Raw genomic sequence first — 26,558 nt, 5'->3', positions numbered from 1 at the left:
AGCTGACGAATCAAGACTAAACAAAGTTACGACGCTACTGGTTTTGTTATCTTTTTTTTTTGAGGGGATAGAAAAGAGGAAATGGGCTTTCCCTTCTGCGCAGGCGCAAAACCAAAAAATGACGGGAGAGGAAGGCGGGTGGGAGAGACTGGAGCCAATGAAATACAAAAAGAACTGGGGCCAATGAGAAGCGAGGGAGGCGGTTCGAGACGACGCCAAAGTTATTGACGTGCCCTCACGGGGGCCGCGATTGGCCGGGCGAGGTTTGAAGGCGGCCTTGGCGCGCGGCTCTGATTGGCTGAGGCGGCGAGGCTCGCGCTCGGTCCGTCCGTCGACGCTGGCTCCGCTCTCTGTGTTTGTGTGAGGAAAAGGAAGGGCGGGAGGGAAGCGGCTGGGAAGGAGGCCTCGACGCCGATGCAGACCCGGGAAGGAACCGGGGCCTAAGCGACAGCGGGGGAGGACAGAAGAGGCCGCAACCGCCCGGGGAGGAAGGCCGGCCTGCGTTCGCCTCGCTCGGGGTTGGTGGGTCCTGGCCCGGCCGGGGTCTGGCCGTTGGCTGCTGCCTCTGCGCTGAGAGCAGGACGGATGGCGGCAACATCCGGGGCCTCCGCGGCGGCGGCGATCGCGGCGGCGGGACCGGGCCCCGGCGCGGCCCCGGCGCTCTACGCCTGCACCAAGTGCAACCAGCGCTACCCGTTCGAGGAGCTCTCCCAAGGGCAGCAGCTCTGCAAGGTGCCGCTCCCCGAGGCCGGCGGAGGAGGGCAGCCGCTCGGTGGAGGGACGGGGCGGCGGCGGAGGAAACGGGAAGGGCGGGTGCGGGCTGGGCTGGGCTGCAGGAGGGGAAGCTGGATTGCCGAGGAAGTTTAAAAAGAAGGAGGGAAGCTAACCCAACGTCTTTGGCTCGATTCTGGAAGGACACGCGTGTACAGTGCCTGTTCACACGTTATTCTGTGTCGCACTATAGTTGCAGCAACTGTAGTTGATCTTTGGGTCGATTCTGGAAGGACACGCGTGAACAGTGCCTGTTCACACGTTATTCTGTGTAGCACCACAGCCTAATGCGGGCTCACAATACTTCCTGGGTGAGCCCCGGACAGAACTGCCTTCCCGTATCTTTTTTCCTCCTATTCTCCCCAAAATATGTAGGTCCAAATATGAATATCAGGTGGCATTTTCTTTCTCCACCTTCAGTGTCGGGGTTTCAGGATCAGGCAGGGTTTTATTATAGAATATATTGGGCAGAAGAGAATGTCATAAGGAGATATATATTTGGTGACATCCCCTTGTTGGGTGTGCTGCCATTCCACGTGTTTATTCCCACCTTATCTTTTCAAGTGCAGATGTGGGGAATGCAACCACATAAAACAAAGCCAAATTCTATCAATTAGGTTCTTTTCTGCCACACTGTGCATGGCTATACTGTTTGTAAATGCTGTTTGTTGTTAGATTTGCTGTAGATTGTTGGCTCTTCTATCAGAGTAGCAAATGTCAGAATTTGGTGTAAGCATCTACGGTGTCAACAAGACTAAAAACTCTTTACCTGTTTAAGTATGTTGTGACTTGAGCTTTCGTAAACAGCAGTCAGCTTCATGGGGTATTCATAGGGGGTTGGAGTGTTCTAGAGAATAAACTCTGAAACCTTTTGGCAAATCTAATTTCTTTGATTTTGAGCTTGTGTTCCACTAAGTGTCAAATCATGCATTGCATTATCCATGTGACTTGCTGCATGCTGATTGTGTGGGGAATTGCTTTAGGTAATTGACATTTCTTGTTTCAAAACTCTGAAGGTTGGCACTCACGGGTGCTGTGTTTACATAATTTCTCTTTACTGTGCAACCACAAAACAAAGCTGAAATTGTAGACTAAATATACAGCCGGTTGAATAAATAGAGGTTGTGTATAATTTCCCCATCTTATAGGAATTAAAAGCAGAAAAGTTGCTTACAGATTGCTTGAAGACTTAATAGTACAGTGCTTGCCCACTCAGTGTTAGTGGATGGTGGTGACTTCACACAAGTTTGTTTCTCCAACCTCAGCTTTTTCATAATAGAGAATAGTTACTTGATACCAGTGACTTCCAGGAGGGATGATTCCATTGGTCCACTTCTGACTGTGTGTACCTCAAGCACTAATATATACAATAGTTCATCGCACACGTGATGTATCATTAACATATTGTAGTGTGCCTGATCCGTGGTTCTGAATTTTGTTCAGGTAGTGATTATGTTTCCACTGTTTAAGATATGTTGCACAAAAGATGGGTTAAGATGCATAAAACCTGACAGAGATTCTGTTTTGACCTGGGGATGAGAAGTGAAACTAAATTTCAGGCATGAAAAGACAAAGTGACTTGAAGCAGCTATGATTAGGGGGACTGAAAGATCTCAGAGTTCCTACAGAGTCCTTGAAGCTGATTTCTTGTGAGAGAGATGCACTTATCTTCATATTTGTTTTTAGATGTGACAGATTCAGGGAGCGAGAGCAAATAGTTTTTGGAAACTTAAGATTGGTTAGCCAAAGCATTGGTCAGCAAATAGTTGTGCAAACTATTTGTTGATAGATGTTTTGGCTAACCAGTCTTTACAGTCTCTGGTATAATTTTTAAAAGGGGATGAGTTTGGGGTATTTATAATTTCACATTTCTTAACAGTTCTGACTTGCAGTTTCTGGGTTTTCCCCCTCCTTTTTAGGAATGTCGCATTGCCCATCCCATGGTAAAATGTACCTACTGTCGGTCAGAGTTTCAACAAGAGAGGTATGTCCTTGCCATGTTAATTTCCACTTGCAAACAAAAAAAAATTGTTGGCCTCATAAAGGTACATTCACCCATATAAAGTATATCAGTTAAGATTCTAATAAAATTTCTCTCAGAATTAAAGACTGAAAGCTATATTGTTCAGCCTGATAAATGAAAAGGTGAGAGTGCCCGCTCACCTCTTCATTCTCCCAGGTCTCTCTATTCTGCCCCTTAGCAATTCTGCTTAAACTTCCTTAGAGCCGCTTCATATGTTAATGTTTTTAACATTAGTCTGATACTAAGGTGAGTCTAGAATTGAAGTTTCTTTTTTTTGTAGTCTGATTCCATTGGGGATTCAGATGCTGCCAAACTTTACTAGAGTTACACCCATCTTAAGTTCAATAAAGTCGCTGAGCTTGAGACAGTATGATTTTGCTTAGGACGGCCCTCAAAGTTACCCTGTGAGAGGTTACAGTTGCAGCTCATTTCATTCTGTATCATTCTCTGATTATTATTTATTTCATTCCTAGGCTGTCCTTCTTTTGGCTCAGGGTGGCTTTCGACCTGCAAAATATAATAATACAAAATATAAGATATACAAAATATATGACAATCATTAAGTGCTGTACCTTATGATTCTTGACAAATGTATTTTCTTTTATGTACACTAAGAGCATATGCACCGGAGACAAATTCCTTGTGTGTCCAATCACACTTGGCCAATAAAGATTCTATTCTATTCTACAAAATATAAGAAAGCAGCAATCAAAACCATAATCCATCACTACTTTAAACTAAATGGCAGCCAAAACAAGTCACAGTAAATAAGGCATATTCCTATTATTCTTTCTAAGACAATGAGAAGGGGGGGGGCATTAGGTGGTGAACCATTGCTGCCTGAAGCACAGGCCTGGTGGAAGAGGTCTGTCTTACAGACCCTGCGGGATCTCATACCTGGGTTTCACCTGACAGAATCTTTCACCAGTCTTGGGCCCGGGCCAGAAAAACCCTGGCCTTGGTGTAGATTAGCCAGATTTCTTTTAGCTAGAGAACACCAGCAAGTTGTTGATCACTGAGCAGAACGCTCTTTGCGGGGCATATTCAGGGTGGCGGTCCTGTAGATGCAGCACCCCAGACTGTTTAGGGCTTTGAACATGAGTACCAAAATCTTGACCCTGATTTGGTCCCTCACCTGGAGCCAGTACAGCTGGCAGAATATGCATCCGCCATGGGGTCCTGCTGAGGACTCACACTTTTGCATTTTGCACCAGCTGGAGTTTCTGGATCAGGCTGAAGGGTAGTCCTGCATAGAGTGAGTTGCAATAGTCCAGTCTAGAGGTGACTGTTGCATAGAGTACTGTAGTCAGGTCGGGTTGGGACTGAAAAGGAGCCAGTATCTTTGCTTGGCGAAGATGGTAAAAAGCCAGGTGAACCACATGTGAGGAATCCCTGTGCCTTTAAACAGCAGTTAATGTCCATGCTGACAGTATTTGACTGTTGTTATGGTTGGAGGCAGGAATTGCGTCTAAGATGGAAAGGATTTTCACCATGTCTTAACTGCAGTGGAGTTTGTTTCAACAGTTACTGCATTCCATTCTAATATTTTTTCCCTTCGATGCAGTGTATTTTTTCCTGAATACTTTTTGTGTTCTGTCTTTATCAAGGCTACTTCTAAATGAGTGCAGATAGCAGATTTTAATCTTCAATTTTAATTTGCCAAATCATATACTGATCAAAATATTTTGGGGTCTTTGAGGCATGTCATTGGTTCCAAGCCTGCAGGAATGGCCAGTCAGCTCTTCCCCCGATTTTTTTCATCTCCTTCATTAATTCTTGGAGGATGACATCCAGTTCAGGCCTGTAATCAAGTAAATTAGACTGATTCATTTTGGGTTTGAGGTGGGGGCTGAAAATCTGTTTCTCTTGCAGTACCCATCTGGAAGGCTGCTAGCGCTCATTTTCAGTCACAGATTGGTTAATCTGTTGTGCGTGAGTGTTTCAGTTTTGGTAAAACTTTAACATGCTTATAATGAAGTAGGTGAAAGGTTGTCTTTATTTACATATATCTATACTTTCAGAACAAAAGAGAAAATTACTTAACAGTTAACACACTTAAAATTTCCAAATGCATTATATGGTTTAAGCCAACCTGCTTTTTTTCTTTCTCTTTTTAAGCAAAACTAACACGATATGTAAGAAGTGTGCCCAAAATGTGAAACAGTTTGGAACGGTGAGTTGGCATCTGTAAATCGTTTTGTTTACCTCATTTTGTCCTACATTTCTCCCTGCTGGAGTCCCAGAGTGGCTTATATTGTTCTCTTGTCTGTTTTTATCCTCAAAACAACCCTTACAGTGCAGTCTGGATGGGGGGAGGGAAACTACGAACTATAATTTTTGTTACACTGTTGCTAAACCTGTAGCTAGGGGTAGAATTCCGCACCAGTGTGTGTATGGATTGGTGTTGGTCATGTTTACCTTTTTTAAAAGTAATGCAGTAACTTCTTGTTCTAGTTAAAAAGCGTAACATAGTTTTAATGTACAAATAATGTTTTTCAATGAACATTTTTGGGAGGTTTAGAATAACCAGCTTTACTTTATTTCCTCCATTGTCATTTACAATATCAACCTTGTAAAAACAATAAATACTATTTTGGATCTCTTGTTCCTCCAGCCGAAACCTTGCCAGTACTGTAACATCATTGCAGCTTTCATTGGCACAAAATGTCAGCGTTGCACAAACTCTGAAAAGAAATATGGACCCCCTCAGACATGTGAACAGTGCAAGCAGCAGTGTGCTTTTGATCGCAAAGAAGAGGGAAGAAGAAAGGTAGGTTTTTGGCTGTTAGAGCTTGATGAAATAGAGCATTTCTGAGTTATTAGTTTAAGTTTCCCATAATAATCGCAAGCCCCTGGCTTATTTTACATCAGGATAATGATGTACTTGCTCTGGCGAGACCATTTGCCCACTTCTGATGGGACGGCCTAGGCTGGAAACGAAATACAGTTTTGGGAGATGGCTAAAGTGTCACCTGATGCACCTGCATGACATTCAGGTTTCTGGGTGGATGTGATGTCACACATCAGGTCATTTCTGGCCTGGACACCACCCAGAAAGCCTCTAAGAATGCCAGCCAGTGGCCTGACATCACTAACCCATGCCCTATTTAAACATACTTTAAACTGTGTCGGTTGTAAACATGAGGAACAGAACTGAGATACTTGAGTCTGTCTTGCATCATTGCGAATGTAATATTGGAATAGGGTCTATGTGCATGGAGTCCAACCTACATACTTGATTTTGTGGGATGACTGTTGCTTAACTTATCCAAGAAACAGGGAGATATTTGGGTGTAGTCATTCAGAGCCAATGTGGTATAGTGGTTAAGAGCAGGTGGATTCTAATCTGGAGAACCAGATTAGGGATTGATTCCCCACTCCTCCACCTGAGTGGCAGAGGCTTATCTGGTGAACCAGATGTGTTTCCGCACACCTACATTCCTGCCGGGTGACCATGGGTTAGTCAGTTCTTTGGAACTCTCTCAGCCCCACCTACCTCACAAGGTGCCTGTTGCGGGGAGAGGAAGGGATAGGAGGTTGTAAGCCACCTTGAGTCTCTTTAACAGGAGAGAAAGGTGGGGTATAAATCCAGATTCTTCTCTTCTTCTCATACATGCCTGCCCTCACCTTGGTGGACATTTGGACCCAAAGTCTGTCTGTACAGATCCCAATTTGATAATAGTACTTTTTTAAAAAGTATGCATTGTAAGCAACGTTAACTCTATTAGGAGAACAGAATAAAACGCAAGAAAGGGGGAAATTTCAAGTGGTAAAATATATGTTGGTATGATACTTAAGCCAGCTCGACTTTCAAAGTTACATTCAAATTAGATGCCTTCAGCAAGCGTTGGCATATTCTACAGTTTTGGTAGACTTGAGTAAAACTGTGTAAGTGCATTAACTGTGGCAAGATCCAATGATTAAGATTCTCAGTTATGTCTCGCTCGCAACTAGCCGGTGTCAAAAATCATTGCAGAATGGTTGAGGAGGATTTCTTGGGTGGCAGGCTGCCAGTGTTTCAGGTAAACACTGTTGCCTTTGCACAGTGACCAAGAGTCACGTGAAAACAGAAAACTCTTTGTGCTGAGCTTTTCATTTGCTCCAGCTGAGAGTTTTGTGGTTCCCCATTTCCTTGTATTACTGCAGTTATTGTCATGCTGTGAAATATGAGGCAAGCCTCTGTAAGTGAAGTAGGCTGAACAAAATTACTGGCAAAGTGTTGACCAGCCCAGTAGCGCTTCTTGAACATGAGGCAACAGAGCCAATGTCATTATAGTTACCTGTGTGTTAAGGTCAGATGGTTTTTGTGTGACCCAGCTTTCAGCAACGTGTCTGACATGCTGCATTTCATGCGCTGCTGAACCTTCTCTGGATTTGTAAACTTGCCTATATGCGCAAGAATCACAGCAGTAGCATTTGATCATTTTTATTTTGGCTGTTGTGTGTCTTTTTAGCACTCAGTACGTGTAACATAATTTGCTGCGAATGATTTCCCAAAAGGTTGATGGGAAGCTGTTGTGTTGGCTCTGCACTCTGTCCTACAAGAGAGTCCTGCAGAAGACCAAGGAACAGAGGAAGAGCTTAGGGGCGGGGCACTCTAATTCTTCCTCCACCACGGCTCTCTCTGAAAAAGACCAGCATCATTTGAAACACCACCACCGCCATCACCACCACCACCACCACCATCATCGTCACAGCGGCAGCCATCACAAGTAAGTGCTGTGAAAACACCCAAGAATGGAATTGCTCTGTTCTCATATTGGGCCCAGATTCGAGTAATAATGTTACTGCTAATAACAGCTAATACTGGGGAGGAAGTCAGTTCCTGTAGAGTATGATCAGTGTAAGAGCCAGTGTGTTGCATTGGTTAAGGTGGTAGACTACAACCTGGGAAGTTCAGAGGGCCAGAATTCACACTGACCTTGGCCAGGCTGTTGAAGCCAAACTGCATCAACTCCTAGAACAAGGCATACACAGTACAGTATCTGTATATTTGGGCCACATCACCTGTTTAACATATTATTCACACTTAAGAAATGTTAACTTGCAGGGTCTCTCTCTGCTTTAGTGATGGCATTAGTAGATACAGTTATTTTTAAATAAGAAGAATTTGAATTTTTATTTTATTTTATTTTATTTTTATTTATTTATTTATTATTGGCTTTTTATACTGCCCTCCCCCGGAGGGCTCAGGGCAGTGTACAAATAAACATGTATAGACAGGGGAAAGTTAAAACCGGTACAAATATAATACAAGCCCTGCACTTATATCCCATCTTTCTTTCCTGTAAGGAGACTCAAGGTGGCTTACAAGCTCCTTTCCCTTCCTCTCCCCACAACAGACACCTTGTGAGGTAGGTGGGGCTGAGGGAGTTCAGAGAAAACTGTGACTAGCCCAAGGTCACCCAGCAGGAATGTAGAAGTTCAGAAACACATCTGGTTCACCAGGTAAGCCTCTGCCACTCAGGTGGAGGAGTGGAAAATCAAACCTGGTTCTCCAGATTAGAATCCACCTGCTCTTAACCACTACACCACACATCGTCTCCCTTTTAGACAAAGAAGAACTGCATGTTTGTTTACACGGGAAACAAAATGCAAATTCCAAAAAGAGTGCATAGAGACAGCTTTTGCCATGTGAAGTGTAGATGGTCACTTAGTTCACAAACAGCTGTTAGGGCTGTCACTGTTAAGCCTGTTCTACGCTCTGTATTTCAGAATCAGCAGTCTGAGTCCAGAACAAGATCAGGGATTGTGGAAACAGAGGTGAATATTGGTTATTTTATTTAGCCTTTTATTTCAAAAGCAGGTCATCAAATCTTTGTTAAATTGTTGGCATACGGTACCTTTTGTGTAAAAGTAAATGTTTCTTGACACACACACATGAAATGATCTCGTGTGTGTGTTTTTCAGCCATAAATCCTCTGCAGCTATTCAGAATGAAACTCCAAAGAAAAAGCCCAAAATGGAATCCAAGCCATCTAATGGAGATAGGTAAAATTCGGAATTATTTTTTTCTTCTTACCAAGTATCCTATGCTGTCATCAAGTACAATGATTTCCTGACAGGTACAACTCATGCTATGCTTTCCTTTTAATTCCCCCCTTTGTTTTTTTCCATATGGTTCAGGCTTGTAATTTTTCTTTTGATAAGATGGATCTGCACTTAACGTTTCTGTAAACTGGGGGAGGGTTAACTAAAATTAGAGCAAGGGACGTGGAGCCCAGCATAAGATGATGCTTCTATAGCAACAGGAGTTCAATTGTTACGCAAGTTTGAATCTGTTGCTTTATTCTGGTTCTTATGAACACTTTGTTCCCAATACATTTTGTTAGACAAGCGACAATGAGCACAGATGCCTCTGAAACAGTTGGAATTTATGTAAAAGGTAGCTGCTTCGTTTAGTAAGTATTTGACCCTTTGAAGCTAATACTGAATTATATTTCTGCAGGTGTATATATTGTGTGCCATTAGTAAGCTAATTTGCCAGTTTCATCCATTTCTGTCAGGTACATACTTTTTTTGCATTAGTCCTTAAGGATGTTTGTGAAACTGTTAGTTTGGAATATGTACAATTTTTCCCTCCATCTTTGCTCACGACAAGTGCTGTTATTTTACAGTAGTTCTATAAATCAGTCTGCAGACAGTGGAGGGACTGACAACTTCGTCCTGATCAGTCAGCTGAAGGAAGAAGTGATGTCACTTAAACGTCTTTTGCAACAGAGAGATCAGACCATTCTGGAGAAAGACAAAAAGGTAAAAACCCATATATGTGTTCATCTGACTCAGCAAGTCGCAGATAACGTTAAAAAGAGAGGCTTTGGTAGAAATGGATTTTGTTCATACAGGTTTGATCCTGAATTGTCTTCTGGTAATGTGAGGAGGGGGCATTTTCTTCAGTTCCCCCCTCCCACTGAGAGAGATCCACACACAGTGCCACAGGCAGTCTTGATGGTCAAGATGCCCACTTTATTCCTGCTAATCTACTCAAGGAGAATGCAGCAAATCCCCAAGTCATGAATAGGTTGTGGCGCAGAAGCCTGGAAGACATCTAGTTCCTGGAAAGCATTGTCCCGTAAAGATGCCTGAAATAAATGGTATAATGAGGTTCCCAAATTAGTCCACGGAAACTTGTTAGGCATCTAACATGGCTGAACCACAGTTACACTGAAATACACTCTAAAGAAGGGCTAACACTGCTTCCGTAAACTACTTGTATAAACCTGAGATCTTTTTCAAGAATTGGGCTGTACTGCAGACACGATGATGCAATGTATCAGCAGCCACAGAGACACTATGTCAATTTCTAATATTCAGCGTTAGAAAGCCAGATGTAGGTTTGCACTGGTTATTGAGATTGTGGCCTGGAGACAGGAAAAACACTGCCCCCGCAGCACAGCTGTCTTTTTTCAAAATTTGTGACCTGATTCTACCCATACACTTGAGGCACTGAAAAGCACCAGAACAGAATTAAATCTAGGTTGTTGTGGGTTTTCCAGGTTGTATGGCTGTGTTCCAGTAGTATGTTCTGACGTTTCGCTTATATCTGTAGCTGGCATCTCAGGTTAAAATCACCCTTGTAGGGATGCTGTCAGCCTTGTAATCCTTTCATACCTTCAGTTACCGTGATATTCACAAGAAGCTAAGAAGACAATGTGGTGTAGTATTTATGAGTGTTGGACTAGTATGTGATAGACCTGGGTCCAAATCCCTACTCATGTCATGGAAGCTCACCGGCAACCTTGGGCCAATCATACTCTTAAGAAGAAGATTTGGATTTCTATCCCCGCTTTCTCTCCTATAGGAGACTCAAAGGGGCTTACAAACACCTTTCCCTTCCTCCCTCACAAAAAACACCCTGTGAGGTAGGTGTTAGGGTAGCCTAATCTAACTCACAGGATTGTTGTGAGGATAAAATGAAGGAGAGGAGAACCCCATAAGCGGCATTGGGTTGCCATTGGGAAAAAATGGCCGCTAGTGAGTTAAATGACGGCACTGGATATTACTCTATTTGATAGGACATGTCTTCAACCTACATCAGAAATATCCCAAATCCTCCCAGCTCCTTTGCTTCCCAAAATGTAAATACTTTTTTCTGTGCTGAACAGAGGTGTAGTCGTGACCGCGAGGTCAGCGCAAGAACGAGACGAGACGCGGTGGTAACATCTGGTGGAGAGTGCCAGCAGCGGGAGCGCGGGTGTCCGTATTCCTAGCGACTCTGCCGCGTGCTGGTTCCTGGCACCTTTTATTATAATTCTAACGGGGGCGTGTAGAAGGGCGGAACGGGGGGAATTCCGGGAGAGCGGGAGACTGAGAGATCATCATGTGATGCATGATCTCATCTGGCTGCCTACGCGGCGGAGAGGGAGCATCAGCGTCTGGGCCTCAATCCTCACCCGGGGGGCAAGACCATTGTCCCTTTGTCCGGGACACACCCGTGGTTGTGAGCCAGGTAGTTCATGACCTGTGACTCCATCGAGGAGGGGATGAGGGTGGGATGCAGTGCGACGACTCATTCAAGACGCATTTAGGAGCGCCCGGCGTGCCAAGCTTCTACTTACCATGGTGCTGCTGGAGTCAGCAGTGCATCCCTACATCTCCTCCTTTTACATTTAGAAGAGGAGTAAATAAAATGTTAGGGGCTTATTTAAGGGGACGCTCGTCTCCTGGCTCCGCTTGGCCAAACTGGCGAGCGTGGCTTGTGCTGCTTGTGCAACATTAGAACTTTGGTTATCGCTGTATGTAAAGGAAAGTCGAGGGGTTTCTTGCCACATGTTACAAGCAATATTAGATATACATTGAATGGAAATAAGATCCGGTCGCATGAGGGGACTTCAATCAAGCCAATGCAGAGCTGTACAATAGCATTCTTAATCCATCCCCCCTCGTAGCCAGGCTCCAGAGGGCTGACCACCAGTGGGGTAAAACGTCATAATTTCAGATTAGATACAACATCTCTTGCAGTTCACGACTTTCATAAGGAATCAAAATGGGAATTATCAGAAAAGATTAAATACAACACATATCATGTAAGCATTCTCACACAACCTTTGGTGGATGCAATAACAAATAAATAAATCAAATAGCTGCACGATTATCTAAAGTCGCTTGATCGATGAAGTTCCTGCTGCTCGGAGGCCAGGAGCATCCAGAGCAATGGAGGTGGAGTTGATGGACCCCTGCATGAAGGGCGCAGAGGCCAGCCGCCAATGGTCTTAGTGTGTTGTAAGAAGCGAAGTCCGAGGGACTCCTAACACTCAGGGAAGTTCGCTGAGGGAGACGAACTCCGCTGGAGGGAGGGTGGCAACCGCTACGCGCCCGCAAGAGGGAGTCGAGGGGCAGAGTGGAGCTGGCGGACGGCGACTGGTGTCCGGGCTCCCCGGGTGGGAGCCTCCGAGGCAGGACGATGGGTGAGGCGAAGCTAAGGCAATAGAGAGTCCCGCAGAAAAGCCGAGAGCAGGGATGTAGTTAGAAAGTTCCTCTCCCCGCAAGTCCAGAACCAACCCTTGGGGAGCAAGACATTCGCATTAACGGGGAATGTCCTCCGTGGCGCTGCAGTTCCACCTGGGGACAATTGAGCCGTGAATGGGCCCGGTCGGTCTGTCGTCCTTCTGCCGCTACCGGCAATGCGGGCGCAAGTATTGGACTTGTGGGATTACGCGATAGTCTTGGTGGACAAGGGAGAGAGCTACCGGCCGAGGGTTTGGACTCCAGCGGGTCCCCAGTCAAGCCATAGAGCAATTTGATGGATGAAGCACTTCATAAAGGGGCTTAAACCAGACTCCGGCTAGGAAGTCTCCAGGAAGGGCTTTGCCAACCGGGGAGCAGGCAGGAGCTTAGCAGGCCTCCCGGACCTCCTAGGTACTGGCCCAGGCAAGAAGGACGCGAGAAACATTGGCAGCTGCAGTAAATTGGCTTCCCAGATGTTGGCTCTGGTCAGTGCTCGTGGTCAGTGGTGGCCGACTGCCACTGGCAGGGAGGCAGCAGGAGCAGGCAAGTTGGATGAGTGGTCAGCCGAAAGTTGGCAGTGATGATTGCAAAAGAGAGGCTGCGCAGAGAGGTTCCCCCGGGCGTCTCGGGTGGCTCTTGCTGGCATGCAGCGAGCTCTTGGAGGCTTGGCTGGCGGTTGCTTTGACATTCCCCCAGGTCATCCTGGATGCTCTTGGACGTCTGCCCAAGGCCGGGTGGGCGCCTGCTCCCGCTGAAGGCTGCTGGGCTACGGATCCTCCAAAGAGATTCGCTCCATCTCCGGATGTAGGGTTGTTTTCCACCTGGCGCCCATTCCATGGGCTGGCCTGTCATGGCGAAGTCGGGATCTACCCGAGCAGATCTGTAGGAAGAAGGACTGTTCACACCCCCTTCCCAGGTTATGGGAGGGGGGGGCCGGTCCTGCCAGGGTTTGAGAGCCGGTGATGGCGAGGAGGAGTCAAAATCAAGCTTTGTTGGATTTAGTGTTTAACTATTATAAGACAACTCATATAATGAAGGCTTATCTTGCTGCCTGGCGTAAGGGTTACTTCTAATGCAGTCTCTACTGAGGGCCTCTACCTCTCTTCTTTCTTCGAGAATTCGTTTGACAGGAAGGGCAGAGAGGTAGCTTAATTTTACGGATAGAGCCGCTGGCTTCAGAGCTGCCATCAGAGATGCGCTGTGAGCGAAGGGAGTCCGAAAGCCTCGAGGGAGGAGGGGCAAGCGGACCCTGGGGAATCTGTGGGTATGCATGCTAATTTGCAACATAAGAGGGCTTGACGCTTTTGGGTGGTGGATGCATCCAGGAGATAAAGCAATCAGGCTGTTAGGGTAAACTCCACACACAAACAGGGAGGGGCCTTCTTCGCAGGGAAAATGTACTCTACCGTGACCTTTGGTGGTTAATGCCGAGAGGCTGGAAATGGTGCTGAATTTGTAATCGAATTATCTTGGGGAATTGCCGTCACGAAACCGGGCCCCTTAAGGGGTTGTTGCATAAGCCTGGCTTTGGACGCAGGTATTGGTAAAAGCTGCCAGGCTTAGGTATTGCAACCCAAACAGGTTTGGGTATTAGGGGCATAGGTGGCTGCAGCCCCTTTAACCTGGGGCCTGTCCTGGCAGTGCTAAGGTACCCAGGATCGGGCCCAGATTTTAATCCAGGGAGGGCCAGTCAGCCAATTGGCCCCTCCTGCCTTTGCTGGTTGAAAATAGAGGGAAGAGAAAAGGAAAAGGAAAGGGGGAATAGTTTCCGCGGAAGTTCAAAATGAGTTCAGAAGGCACAATTAGGATCAATAATCTGTGTGGATGGGTTTATCCATCCCAGACTAGGCCGTCGTTTGACCTGGCTCATGAGGTCCCTTCCCCAGAGATTGACATGGATGTCCAGAATGATAAGGACCGTGAGCTGCCAACCGCCGAGCCCTGGGCTGTGGACTATGAGCTGGCGGATCTGGCCTCAAGGGTTTGTCTCTCCCCACCCCCCCAGATGTGCGGATAGGAAACTGTTGGCCACTGGTTAGGCCATACTCGGCTGCTCTGATGACGGTCACATCAGCCGTGTCCACCAGGCCCTTGAACAGATACCCCTCCATGGTGAGCTCCAGATACGGGCGGGAGCTTCCGGCGGGTGTTTCCACCTGCTGCTGGCTGGTGAGCCTGGCTGCCCCTGATGGCTGCCGGGGCTCGTGGCCTGTATTAAGGCCGGGATGGCTGGCAGCATGGGGCAGGAGGATCAGCTGTGCAGCTGGTTCCGCTTGGGCAACTCCCCATGGATGTTCCGCCCAGGCTTGAGATGGATGGGACCCTGGTGCGTGGAGTCGACATTCGGGACGGCGAACAATCCCCTGTTCAGCGGCGGAGGCCTTTGGCAGCACCAGCCCAATGGTCCCGGTAGGGATGGGGGTCGCCATACCGGCTGGGGCGACGAGGACCTCGTGGGGAACTTGGAAGGGAGATGGGCTGGGTGCACGGGAGCGAGATGCCAAGCAAGAGGGGGGGTGGTTTGGGTGTGGGTCTTGGGCGCTTGGGGCCTGTTCTAGTACCTCTCCTCCTTGGTCCTGGCTGGGAGAGATGCCCGGGCTGAAGCCTCCGGGACGGGCGGGGCCCTCCAGCCCTTCTGGCCCGGGGCATCGGGTTTTGGCGGTCTCGGGGCCTTCGCTCCCTTGGGAAGACCTCCTCCATCGGGACAGTAGGCCTCACTGGCTGCCTACACTCCGGAAGTGTCCTGACCTGCCGCACTTAAAGCAATCATCCCTGGGGCTGTCTCCCCTGGCGGTGGAGAGTGCTGCGGCGAAGGGCGGAGGCTAGCTTTGGTGGGCGGAGACTGGGGATCCGATGTCCTGGCAAGCCTTAAGCATGTCGGGCCAGTTCAGGGATCCTTGCCTAGGCCTGCGTGATTGCTCTAAGCGGCACTCAGTGGAGGCTGCTCTCCTTGGCGCAGAGCGCATGAGGAGCCCGCTTTGCGGCCTCCTCGCCATCTACTAATTCGCCCTTTGAGAGCCTCCTGGAGCCTGGGTTCACAAATTCAGCGAGGGGCTCTTTTGGGGGGGTTTTTTTGGCCGGATGCATGCGAGAAACTCTTTGGGTTGGCTGGTCGGGCATTGGGAACCTTTGATAAACGCCTCAGTAGCGCACTCCAGAGGCTGCAGTAATCGTGAAGGGTATTCTCCCTGGCAGGACAATCTGATCGCTAGTTGGCTACGGCTAAGGCATCGCCGCAGGCCGTAGTTGTGGCGAAGCGGTGTGTAGGCGCTCGCTTCGAGGCGGCTCCCAGCAGACATTGCTGGCGGAACTCGCTTCCCAGATCACATATTGTGCAGGGCCCAAAAGTACGCGAAAAGGTGGTCTCTCCCAGTCATCCGGAACCATTAGGGTGATTCCTTGCGACTGCTTCCAGCATGCCCTCACATAGGGCCGCTGGGTGGACTCCACGTCCCGCATCGCTTAAGTGGAGCTCGGTGAGGATGTTAGTTATAGCCCCAAAGGGTTGCACTCGGCTAACCCGGGCCATAATAACGCCTATCCCTCCCCTCTTGGTATCCGTGGTAAAGTGAACGTGGGTATAGAGCGAGGATATCGGGCATCGCTCTTCCGCTGCAGAGTTTCCCCTTTTTCGCAGGTCGTGGCTTAATACCGCTCTGGGCGCAGGGTCTTTGAAACCCGCCGCATTACGGGCGCTTTGACGGAGGTGCTATGGCTTCTGTAGAAAAATCGAAGGCGGAGCAAGGGGAGGGGTGGCCGCAAGCCAGCTGGAGAATTTGAAGGAGGCAGGGGAGCAAGTGGGGCAGAAGGAGGACAGGAGTCCAATTTAGAGGATAGGAGAAAAATTCGGGGTGAAAACTGGAAGTTGAAAGATCGAAAGGAGGGCTACTCTACAGCAAGGGGAGCCATAGGTCTGCAGGCTGGGATGGCTACATAGCATTGTCTCCTTACCGCCAGTAGCAGTGGACACCGGGCGCTACGCAGGCTCTGTGCGTAAGAGTGCGCCCGATGTTTTCCCCTTAATCCTTAAGATTCAATGTCCCTCCTCGGGTACCCATGGACATTGAGCTTCAATCTCCTCAACCACCCCATTTGGCGCAGCTCCTCTCTTTACTGGGACCCTGCTGCCAAGGCTAACGCTTTTAGCTCGCTAACGCAGTTTGTCATAAGCCCTGCTTTTGCAAGCTCTCTATACTTACCGGGTGTTCCGGCCGGATGAGAGGAGCGTCCTAGGACTCTGGTCCCTGGATGCTCGCATCCAGCTGGACGGGCGTATACCGGGCGGTGGGTCCCTGGATGCGCACTGACATCCAGCTGGACGCCGGTACCGCTGCCCTTCCTGTGGCGACGGTAAGCAGGGGTGGAGGGTTCGAGGATTCTTCCCGGTTTCGCACCAGTTTAGGTAGTCGCGGACCGCGAGGTCAGCGCAAGAACGCAGACGAAGACGCTGTGGTAACATCTGGTGGAGAGTACCAGCAGCGGGAGCGCTGGGTGTCCGGCATTCCTAGCTTAATTCTGCCGCTGCGGCTGGTCCTCTTTCTGGCACCTTTTATTATAATTCTAACGGGGGCGGTAGTGAAGGGCGGAACGTGGGGAATTCCGGGAGAGCGGGAGACCGATTGAGATCATCATGTGATGCATGGATCTCATCTGGCTGCCACGCAGCGGAGAGAGGAGCATCAGCTGCCTGGGCCTAATCCCTCACCCGGGGCAAGACCATTGTCCCTTTGTCCGGGACACCCGGGTGGGTTGTGAGCCAGGTAGTGTTCATGACCTGTGACTCCATCGGGGATGAGAGGGTGGGCTGGGTGCTGCACTCAGAAGTCAGTCAGGAGCCCGGGGTGTGCCAGCCCTCACTTCACGGGTGCCAAGCTGGGTCAGCAGTGCATCTCTACACAGAGGCACATTAAAGCAAATAATTTTCACACATTTACACGTGGAAGAATTAAATTTTCTATACTCCTGTCCTTATAATTTACTGTGTATAGTACTTTCTTTAGTGTATAGTACCTTGTTTCCTTGGTTATATGTTCCTGCGTTGCAGGGGGTTGGACTTGATGGCCCTTGGGGTCTCGGAAGTCTCTTTGATTCCATGATTCTGTATTTATACCCCACCCTTCCTGACCTAAGCCAGTCTCAGGGCAGCTCACATTAAAACAATACCAATACATTTAGCACTAAGTCCTAAAAACTGTACAGATGGTGACCTATTGGTGTCCAAGGACCCCAAGCCTAACAAGCTATTTCATCTTCATTCTAATATAATCCCTTTCATAAAACTGTTGGGGGGGGAGAGAAGGGGGTGCACAAATAAAAAATGTATAAGATGGAAATTGGGAGGCCAGCAAGACAGAACAAATCGAACTATGGGATGGCCTCAACTAAAGACCCAGTGGAATATCTCTGTCTTGCAGGCCCCGTGTAACTGAGTAAGGTCCCGCGGGGCCCTGATGTCAGCCGACAGAGAGTTCCACCAGGGCCAAAAATGTCCTGGCTCTGGTTGAGGCCACCTTCATGTCCTAATGTTTCAAGCCAAAGTGCAATGCAGAGTATATAATATATAAAGTCACTTGCCTTTTCCCCTTTCTTGCAAGTCCATCTTGAGAAAAGTCCAAAAATTAGGTCATGACCCCAACTGTTGATTGTATTAGCTGGGTAGGATATTTCCCCCAAATCTTTCCAGTATGTTGAAACACATTCGTAGTGCATCAGAATTACATGGCTCTGTTTTATTTAAATATTTATGTATTTGCTGCCTCACAGCACAGGGCTCTTGAGGCAGTTGTATCATGGTTACAGCTGACATAAACATCGTTAAAGCCAAGTAAACAACAAACAGCTTTGAAACGAAAAACAATCTTGCTGTAAAACATCAAGCAGTAGAGTTTAAAGGGAATAAAAGTGAAGTTCAAACCACCACTACCCAAACTTCGCCCTGATCTCCCATTTCTTCATATGCAAAGGAAGTAGGGGTGGGGGGGGGGTTTCTTCCATTGAGGTATCATAGTTGTCCTTTCATCTAAGGCAGGGGTAGGGAACCTTTAACACTCAAAGAGCCATTTGGACCCGTTTTCCACGGGAAAAGAAAACACTTGGAGCCGCAAATAATTTTTGACATTTAAAATAAAGATAACACTATATATATATATATAGGGGGGGTTTTTTTACCTTTTACTCCGCTCATTCTGAGAAGTGCATGGATGCACGTGCCCTGCTGCCTGCAGGGTGGGCAAGGTTGAAGCCGGTGGCTCAGCCTCGCCGGCCGCCGGGGAAGCACCCACCCCGCTCCAACGGGGCGGGCGAAAGGGGAAGCCTCACGGCGCCGCTCCAGCCGTAATCGTGGGTATGCTGGTTGCGCTCGCTTCCGCTGACACTGCAGGGCGGGCAAGGATGGGGTTGGCGGCTCGGCTCATGGAGCCACAGTGCAAGGGCAGAAGAGCCGCATGCGGCTCTCGAGCCGCAGGTTCCCTACCCCTGATCTAAGGGCTAGCAAAAATATGCCACAGGACTTCCAGTGTAGCTCAGTGTTCAGACAGATACAAGTGGGAGCAGATAGTCTGTAGGGATGCCCTACTCTTTGTTCATTTGGGGCTTTAAAAGGAAGTGCCAGCACTGGTATAAACTCAGAAACAGATTGGTTGCCACTGCAGCTCTTTCAAACCTGTTGAGGTACATTCCCAAGGTACCTGTCAGTAGCCCAGTCAGCAGCACTGTTCTGCTCTTTAATTTATGTTTTTGAACTGTCTTCTACGACCCATTTGCAGTAAGCTAATTCAGACATGAGAAATGGAAGCCACTGCACATATATTTAATTTTGTAGCAAACAAATTTTGCAGTTACCCCTAAAAGTACCGTACATTGTGACATTGTTGTTCTCTCAGAATCCTTTCAAAACAGTACCATTGGATTTTCACCATTTAATTCTTTGTCATCTCAACTGTGAATGTGTTGTGTGCATTGTAAAAACCTGGTTAAGCACATGTTTCTTAATGACGGCATAGAAGGCATCACTGAGGACCAAAGATAATACTAACGTTTCAAGACGTGCGTTTTATTTGCACTCCTGTTTTTGTCAATCTTGCTGTTTGGAAATTTGATCTGTTATTGGCTAACCCCCGGGACAAAGCTTTCTTCTTGGCCCCAGAAAAGTGCATAAGATGCACACAAAATCCAGAATAGTTCAAGTTGTCATACTTAAAAAAAACGCTTTTTAGGTTATTGCCTTCCTATTGTCATTTGTTGGCTTGTTCTTGGAAGATGCTCTCTCACAGCCCCATCCAAAGAGGGGGGGGGGGATCTGCTGTAGGGTGCAGTGCAGAACCTCACCAGCAGGATTGCCCCAGCAGAGAGGCGAATCTGCTGGTTGGTGGCCACTGCAGCCCTCAACAATGGTGGGATGCTCACCAGTGTCCCTGCGCCCCTGGTGCCAGAGTAGCAAGGGCGTGGCTGGGGAAGCAGCTGACATTAGTCAGCTTCCACTCATCCATTGCCCCCGGTACACTGTCAGCCAGAGTCTGCAACCTGCAGCTTTCCAGATGTTCATGGACTACCATTCCATCAACCCCTGCCAGCATAGCCATGCTGGCAGGGGCTGATGGGAATGGTAGTCCATGAACATCTGGAGAGCCGCAGGTTGCAGACCCCTGGACTAAGCCCGTTAAGCCCCCTTGGGAATGGCAGCACAGCCACAGCACGGGGTCTGGGTCCCTGGCCCTTTGGATGGGGCTATACTTGTTAACTTTCCCCGTAATTCATTTTTCCTAATAAAACAGACATGAAATTCTGAAATGCAGTATTGTGTTATCAAGATAGGCTAAGATTATTTGCCCAGGCAAATAAAAAAGTTTCTGAACCTATTTCCTTTGCTAATTTTCAAACCATTGGAAAAGTGGATTGGATTTTCTACTGCTTTCACCAGTGGGGCCAAAAGCTTTATCAACATGTATGCAAGCAGTATCCTAACGATCCCAAACAATTCTCTTTTTTTGCCTAGTTGACAGAGCTGAAGGCGGATTTTCAGTACCAGGAGTCAAACCTAAGGACAAAAATGAACAGTATGGAGAGAGCTCACAAGGAAACTGTGGAACAACTTCAGGTAAAACCCTTGGGAGGACCTGACATGCACATTATATATTCCTTCTGTCATGTCTGGGTTCATCAAGAAGACTTTCTGTCAGATGTGTAGAGAGTTCTCCTTGGGAAATCATTTTCCCAAGTGTGTGTGTGTATGAAGGTTGATTTGGACCAAGGAGAGGAAGCTTGAACCTTCCCCTGGTGCTGTTTTTCCTAATAAAGTGACTGCTGTGTGCCCGTTTGGGGGAAGGGAGTGTGTATGTGTATTGGTGAGATTCACATAAGCTTTCTGGATGGAGAAGGTCGAGTCTCCTGAGGTTGTTTCATGTTGAAAAATGATGCAGGGAAAGCTTAAACTTCCTTTCCCTGCACTCTGCAGTCCTGATCACTATAACCAGGAATTACGGTGCTGATCACTGTAACATGGGAATTGCAGGGCTGATCCCAACTGATGCCCATAACCTAGGAATTACAATCCCAGTGGAAAATTTGCAGGTCAGAGCAAGACTGCTGAGGATAGCTGACCTGCAGTCCAGAAGCAGCTCAGGGATCCATGGTTCCCATTTCCTACCAGCATGGCCAATTGGCCATGCTGACAGAGGCTGATGGGAATTGTAGTTCCTAAACATCTGGAGAGCCGCAGGTTCCCTACCCCTGGTCTAGGATCTTTGGAACCCATTGAATGGACTATAATGTAGGATACAGGTTGAATCCAGGAATTGATCACCCCTGCCTGAGACACTGTCATTGCCGGGGTTAAACCCACATTTTAGTGCTAATCCTGAGAGTGACTCCGTTTCTTTCATTGTAAAGGACCACACATTCGCCCTCGGGAGCTGGGTTGCCTACTGTCTTCTGAAAGCTTTCTTTCCCATCATAGCTCTGTAGACTCAAGGCGGCTAAGAATATGGTCTAAAATACAGTTTAAAATGCACAAAAAAGCTCTCAAGGTTTAAATCCCGCATAATCAGTCCTCCAACAACTGGGAACGACTGCAGTTTTTCCTTCAAGTTTTCCAGGGCAATAATAATGGGACATAGAGTCAAAATGACAGGTACATTCTCTGGGTCTTATGGCATGGTTTCAGTGCCAGAAGTAGGAAGGTATTCACGAGTAAGATACCTTGGTTGCTCTCAGGCTTTCATTCTAAGGCTTCTTGTGCAGCCATTGTATTGAAGGAGATGGCATTAAAGAAGGCTGGCTTGAATTGGTACATAGCCGTTCTCCGGTATACTATACTTGATGTTTTCTTGGTATTCATTTTCAAGGACTATCTCTCTCCTCCCCCCCCCCCCCCCCCCCCAAATTTGGCTGCTCTGGCTACAGTGGAAACAGAGAGAGGCTTTTAAACTGTTCTCTCCTTTCCCTGTTTCCTGATGAAAGAATAAAACACCTCAGGGCTACTGATATTTCTACTAATGGGAAAATGTGAAAGTAACGGTATTCTTTGAGTAGGGAAATGACTTTTTTTCAGAAGAGAAGGCAGGGGAGGAAAGAGTTTTTAAAGCCCCTTTTCTTCCACTCCTGTGGAAAAAGTAGCTGCATTTGCAAACTATTTTTAAAAATTATTTATCACCAGCCTTTGAACTTACATTTTGTGCAGAGCTGTGCCTTTAAATTATATTTGGAGTTTAGGGAGATTGGGTGGTCACCTTCAGTGTCGTCATATGCTGGAAGTAAGATAGCTATTTTTAGCACCCTCCTGTTGGTAATATTTAAACTAAATATTTTAAATATTAAATTATTTATCCGTAAGCCAGTGCACCTAAAAATAGCTCTGTGGATCCTAGACTTTAATGTTAGCTTCAGAAGTACAAATTTATGTCAGTATGTGCCTGCCATCCATACATTGATACATGGGACTAAGGTGCAAGGATTCGCACCTGCCTGTAGGGGTGGGGGGCGGGAAAGCTGTCTTCACCTCTGATATGTTAATGGGCCTTTTCTGTTCTTTCTCTTTCCTTTGATGCTTGCAACTAATAGCTGATGTAGACGCAACCCTGGTGCCGACCCAGCAGGGGGAGGCGGCAGGTGGCTGGGCATTATCACTGCACTGTCCTTGAGATGCTCAACTCCCAAAGATCTCCCTTTCCACTGTAACATTCCTGTATTTCATGAGAACCAGGGAGGGGGGATTCTGGCAGGAAAACCATAGGGATAAATGCAGCCATTGTGCTATAGCCCCCCAGAACTGGCTTTGCTAAGCAGGTACCAGCTGTGTTCAATAAAGACTTCTGATCCAGCGTCCAGAGCCTGTTTATTGACTTCAGTCCAAGACCTGACAATAAGAGGGTATGATCCTGCTACTGTCTGTTATAAGAATATTTCTGCTTGTGCATGCAGCAGGAGCTCTTGAAGTCTTCACGACAGTGGCACAAAACCGGAAGAGGCGCACTTTGCACTGGGAGAACTGAAGCAAGAAAACGCTCTGTCAACTAGGCAAAAAAAGAGAATTGCATCGCCAAAAAAATGTAGTTGGTTAAAGCAAAGTGATACCAAAGAATTATGAAATGCTGAAGGGATCGGGTGTTTGCTTTCTTACAGGCAAAGAACCGGGAGTTGCTCAAGCAAGTTGCAGCATTATCAAAGGGCAAGAAGTTCGACAAGAGTGGGAGCATGCTGACGTCTCCGTGAAGGGCAGACGGCGCGCAGAGGTGTGAGTATTCAAAAGGTAAATGACTCTGTGGGAACTTCTTAGCTTGTGTCGTCAGAAGAAAAATATTTCTGCACACAATTATATCAGCAGAGTTTAAAGCGGAGCTACTCTGGTAAGATGAGAAGGTCTATAGTCTTCTTGCACTCACTGCAGCCTCCTACCACTCTTGGAAAAGAATACTCTCCACTCAAGATGTTCTTTCCATAGGAAGGTTTTACTTTAGCAGTTGCAAGGTTACGCAATTCTATGCTATACAAAACTATATAACTATACAGAACTCTTCAGCTAGAACAAAGTTCAACACACACTGAACTTAACTCAGACTCTATATCTGTCTCAGCTTAGCATAGCATATACAATACATCCAACAGGATACTTTTCCTTGCCCAGGCATCAGCCTCTCATTGATCTAGAGTCACAGTTGAATTCACCAATCATGTTAAAGGTTAACTGCTCCTTCGCCCCTAGACTGACTGTCTCCGGCCTTTGGGGTTTTGCAAACTTCTGCTAACTTAGAAGATGACCTTTTAGTGAACCTTTTACTCTCTTTTTTATATAATGACAAATTTCAGGCGTGTTTTCCACACAACTTTGTGTAACCCACTTTAAGTTTAAACCATGTGGATTAAAGCAGGTCAGCTGTCTTGAAGAAAGCTTTTAAACCCACCTTTTTTTTTTCCCCAACGCAGGCAACGTTTTGCCAATAACTGGCATGCAGTAAGAGTGAGTACTTCTTTTTAAAACCACATCATGCAATGCAATAATAAGTGTGACCAGCAGCAACTTGAGGGAACCTGTCCATCAACACTGCTGTTACACGGGCTTATTCGCTGAAACTGGGTTTATATAGAGCAAGGACAGAATTGGCCTGAGGTCTGGGCAGACTGGCATCAGGAAACACGAGACCAACCATATCGATACTACAGCAGCAGCTCTTTTGGAAGAAGAAACAGCAAGCGGATGGCAGTTCTGCTTAATCTTTTGGTCAAAGCCAGAGCGCACTGAAGATTTTGAAATCATGGTGCTTTTATTACACATCATTTAAACCTTATAAATATGTGTAAAAGAATTTTAACAGTTTTATTCTTAGTGATTAGTGTTTTGCATTTCTTGTGATAGAACTTTAAAAGAGAGATTCTTTATTGTAAGTACCCAAACAAAGTGTGGTTTTTTGAGAATTTACTGTAGACTTTTTTCCTCCTGCCCAAGTGCCTTTTTATCCCAACTGTTTATTTATAGGAATGCTGGTATTTTGTATATAAGGGGGTTTGGTTTTTTTGTTTTTTAAAAAACATGGTTAATTTTTGTGTGTATATATAAATATATATGTGTGTGTACAGAAGAATCAAACGCTAAAATCAAAATCGTTAGGATGCTAGGCGAGGTGCTAAGAACTGGTAAGCAAACGGAAATCTTGGCTGTAGTTAACTATATGAGATGTGTCTATAGAGAGTTTCCTAATTTTTGTTGTGCCTAATTTAATTTTAAAAAAAAAATTTTGGCTACACTAAACCGTAGGGCTTTTAAAAGAATACTTCTCATTTTTGTCTCAGCGCTAATTTGCATTGACGGCCCCATGGTGTCTCCTGAATTGGACAGTGCAGATGTTGCTTTCAGGAACATCTTGTCATAATTTAGTGCTCCTTAAAAATTTGATTAGGGTAACATGCTGTGTGAGTACAAAATAACAGTCTCTCCCCTTTTCCAGCATAAAATAGCTTTACATTGCTGTGTACAGACTCACACAGTCACTGTATGTTTTGACAGGTGACCTGGGAGCTACAGATATTCCCCTCGACACCTCCTGCTGAGAGAGGGAAAAAACCCCGGTCCCAATGGGGACTGTATGGCCCTTGCTAACTCAGCTGGCCTATAGGGCAGCTAGGCAGCTGTAATTCAGTGCACGCAAAAGCCCATTGTGGATTTGAGGGGCTGGATGAGCTGAAGCAGCATTCATTCCACCTGGTGAGAGCTATGCAGTCATGTCCCAAAGCAGTGACTTTGTCCCAGGGGACTCTGGGAATCCATGGAAGTCTATCATGAAGATCAGCAAACAGGCTTGCCATCTTACCCTTAGCCCCATCATCCTTCAGCTGTAATATGCCTGTTGTAGGGGGCATTTTCTAATTAACTTGCATGCACTAAAACAGTAGTGAGACCTTAGTGGTCAAACCAGTTCCGCACGAGCAGACACACTCCAGAACTGTCCCCTAACCAATTCTACAGGACTCAGGAGTTTCGCAATGGAGAGGCAGACTTTCTACAGCAGGCATGTGTTGTGGGGGGGAGGGAGGGAGGATCCCCTGCTGGTAGGAATTCTAAGATAAGCTTTTTGAAGAGAAGTAGTGGTGTCAGAAATCTTATTCCCTCTGTTAAAAGTTCTAATTGATGCTTTGTGACGCTAGTACAAATTTAAAAGGTCAAAGAAAAGTCACTGTTTTACCAGCTTTAAAACTTTTTTCCCCCAAGAAATGGAAAGCCCGTTCGATACATGGATGCTCAAGTTATTGGAGGAATTACTTGTACTTCGGCTATTTTTGAGTTTCTAGGTCCTGAAGATTGGAAGGGTTAGTTCCCACCAGACTACTGAATAATTGCAATTCAAAAGGGGGAAAAAAGCTGCTTTCTACAATATTGAGATTTTTTAAAAATTCTTTTGTACACTAAAATGAACTCAGTAAATTTATAAATACTATTTCCTGATGTCACATAACACAGCAAGGGTAGAATCTCCTATTGGACCGTTCTGTCACTGAATTTTTTTTTTTTTTAATTACAGACTTTCTTTTCATAGAATTTTGATATCTTTTCCAGTTGAACAGCAACATATCACTGATATGTTCGGGTTTTTTAAACGAAATGTCTAAAATCTTTGCATGAAATGGATACTTTCAAATAAGAGCGTTCCCATTGAAACTTGCTGTGCCGCAGTTGGAATGCTGTAGAGAAAGAGATTCAACATTTTAGTTTCTACGTACTGGAGTTTTACCAAGCCCAGTATAAAAGCATTTAGGGGCTTCACATTGGGTTGGTGAAAATATCATTTTGGGTTTTTAAATTTCATAACCTCTTTTTAACTTGGAATTTGTAAAGGCTAGCCCAGGGGTTTGCAACCTGTGGCTCTCCAGATGTTCATGGGTTACAAATCCCATCAGCCCCTGCCATCATGGCCAATTGGCTGATGGGAATTGTAGTCCATGAACATCTGGAGAGCCACAGGTTGCAGACCCCTGGGCTAGACACTAGCGAATGAAATCTTGGAGCTGTAGGGTATTTTCTCAACGAACCTGATTTTTATATAGACTTTCAAGGCGATGCATTGTACTATAAATGTGCGTTTTAGTCAATTTCTCCACTAATTAGCATTGAACAACAAGGCTCACTTGGCTGGTGTTATTTATTTTTACGCCTGTGAATATTGCAGTCCCCCTTTTTAGTCATGTCTGTGTCCATTTTGAAGTGGAGATGTTAAGCTGGCTGCATATGTATATACTATTGAAATTCTGTATTGGAACACATTTGACGGTCAGCATTTTTTGTACTTTTTTCTAAATCCAATATTTCACAATAAAAAAGCTTGTTAAAACA

General features: G+C 46.3%; 1 protein-coding gene across 4 annotated transcripts; it reads left to right on the top strand.

Annotated features, from left to right (window-relative positions):
* The first annotated feature begins 231 nt into the window (after positions 1–231).
* Positions 232–26,558, top strand: FAM76B (family with sequence similarity 76 member B). 4 transcript variants are annotated; one of them, XR_007244285.1, is made up of 12 exons: positions 236–732; positions 2,691–2,755; positions 4,913–4,967; positions 5,409–5,564; positions 7,295–7,506; positions 8,510–8,557; positions 8,705–8,785; positions 9,412–9,547; positions 20,235–20,336; positions 22,859–22,985; positions 23,660–26,075; positions 26,190–26,558. XR_007244285.1 is itself a non-coding variant. In XM_048493843.1 (11 exons), the coding sequence occupies exons 1-10, from the start codon at positions 586–588 to the stop codon at positions 22,946–22,948; spliced, it is 1,092 nt and encodes a 363-aa protein (XP_048349800.1). In that variant the 5' UTR covers positions 232–585; the 3' UTR covers positions 22,949–22,970; positions 23,660–26,558. The 4 variants fall into 4 exon arrangements, 3 of the variants coding, with proteins under 3 accessions (XP_048349800.1, XP_048349799.1, XP_048349801.1); XM_048493843.1 differs by having other exon boundaries at positions 232–732; positions 22,859–22,970; positions 23,660–26,558; XM_048493842.1 differs by having other exon boundaries at positions 23,660–26,558.

Source organism: Sphaerodactylus townsendi, linkage group LG04 (genome assembly GCF_021028975.2).
Source record: "Sphaerodactylus townsendi isolate TG3544 linkage group LG04, MPM_Stown_v2.3, whole genome shotgun sequence".
Lineage (NCBI taxonomy): Eukaryota > Metazoa > Chordata > Lepidosauria > Squamata > Sphaerodactylidae > Sphaerodactylus > Sphaerodactylus townsendi.
The sequence above is the reverse complement of the archived record's forward strand: the minus strand, read 5'-3'. Positions and strand labels throughout refer to the sequence as shown.

Bases quoted from the DNA above. Each gene is read 5' to 3' on its own strand.
- FAM76B (XM_048493843.1), top strand. From the start codon at position 586: ATGGCGGCAACATCCGGGGCCTCCGCGGCGGCGGCGATCGCGGCGGCG. The intron at 4,968-5,408 runs GTGAGTTGGCAT...TTGTTCCTCCAG, and splicing joins ATGTGAAACAGTTTGGAACG to CCGAAACCTTGCCAGTACTG. The intron at 8,786-9,411 runs GTAAAATTCGGA...GTTATTTTACAG, and splicing joins AAGCCATCTAATGGAGATAG to TAGTTCTATAAATCAGTCTG.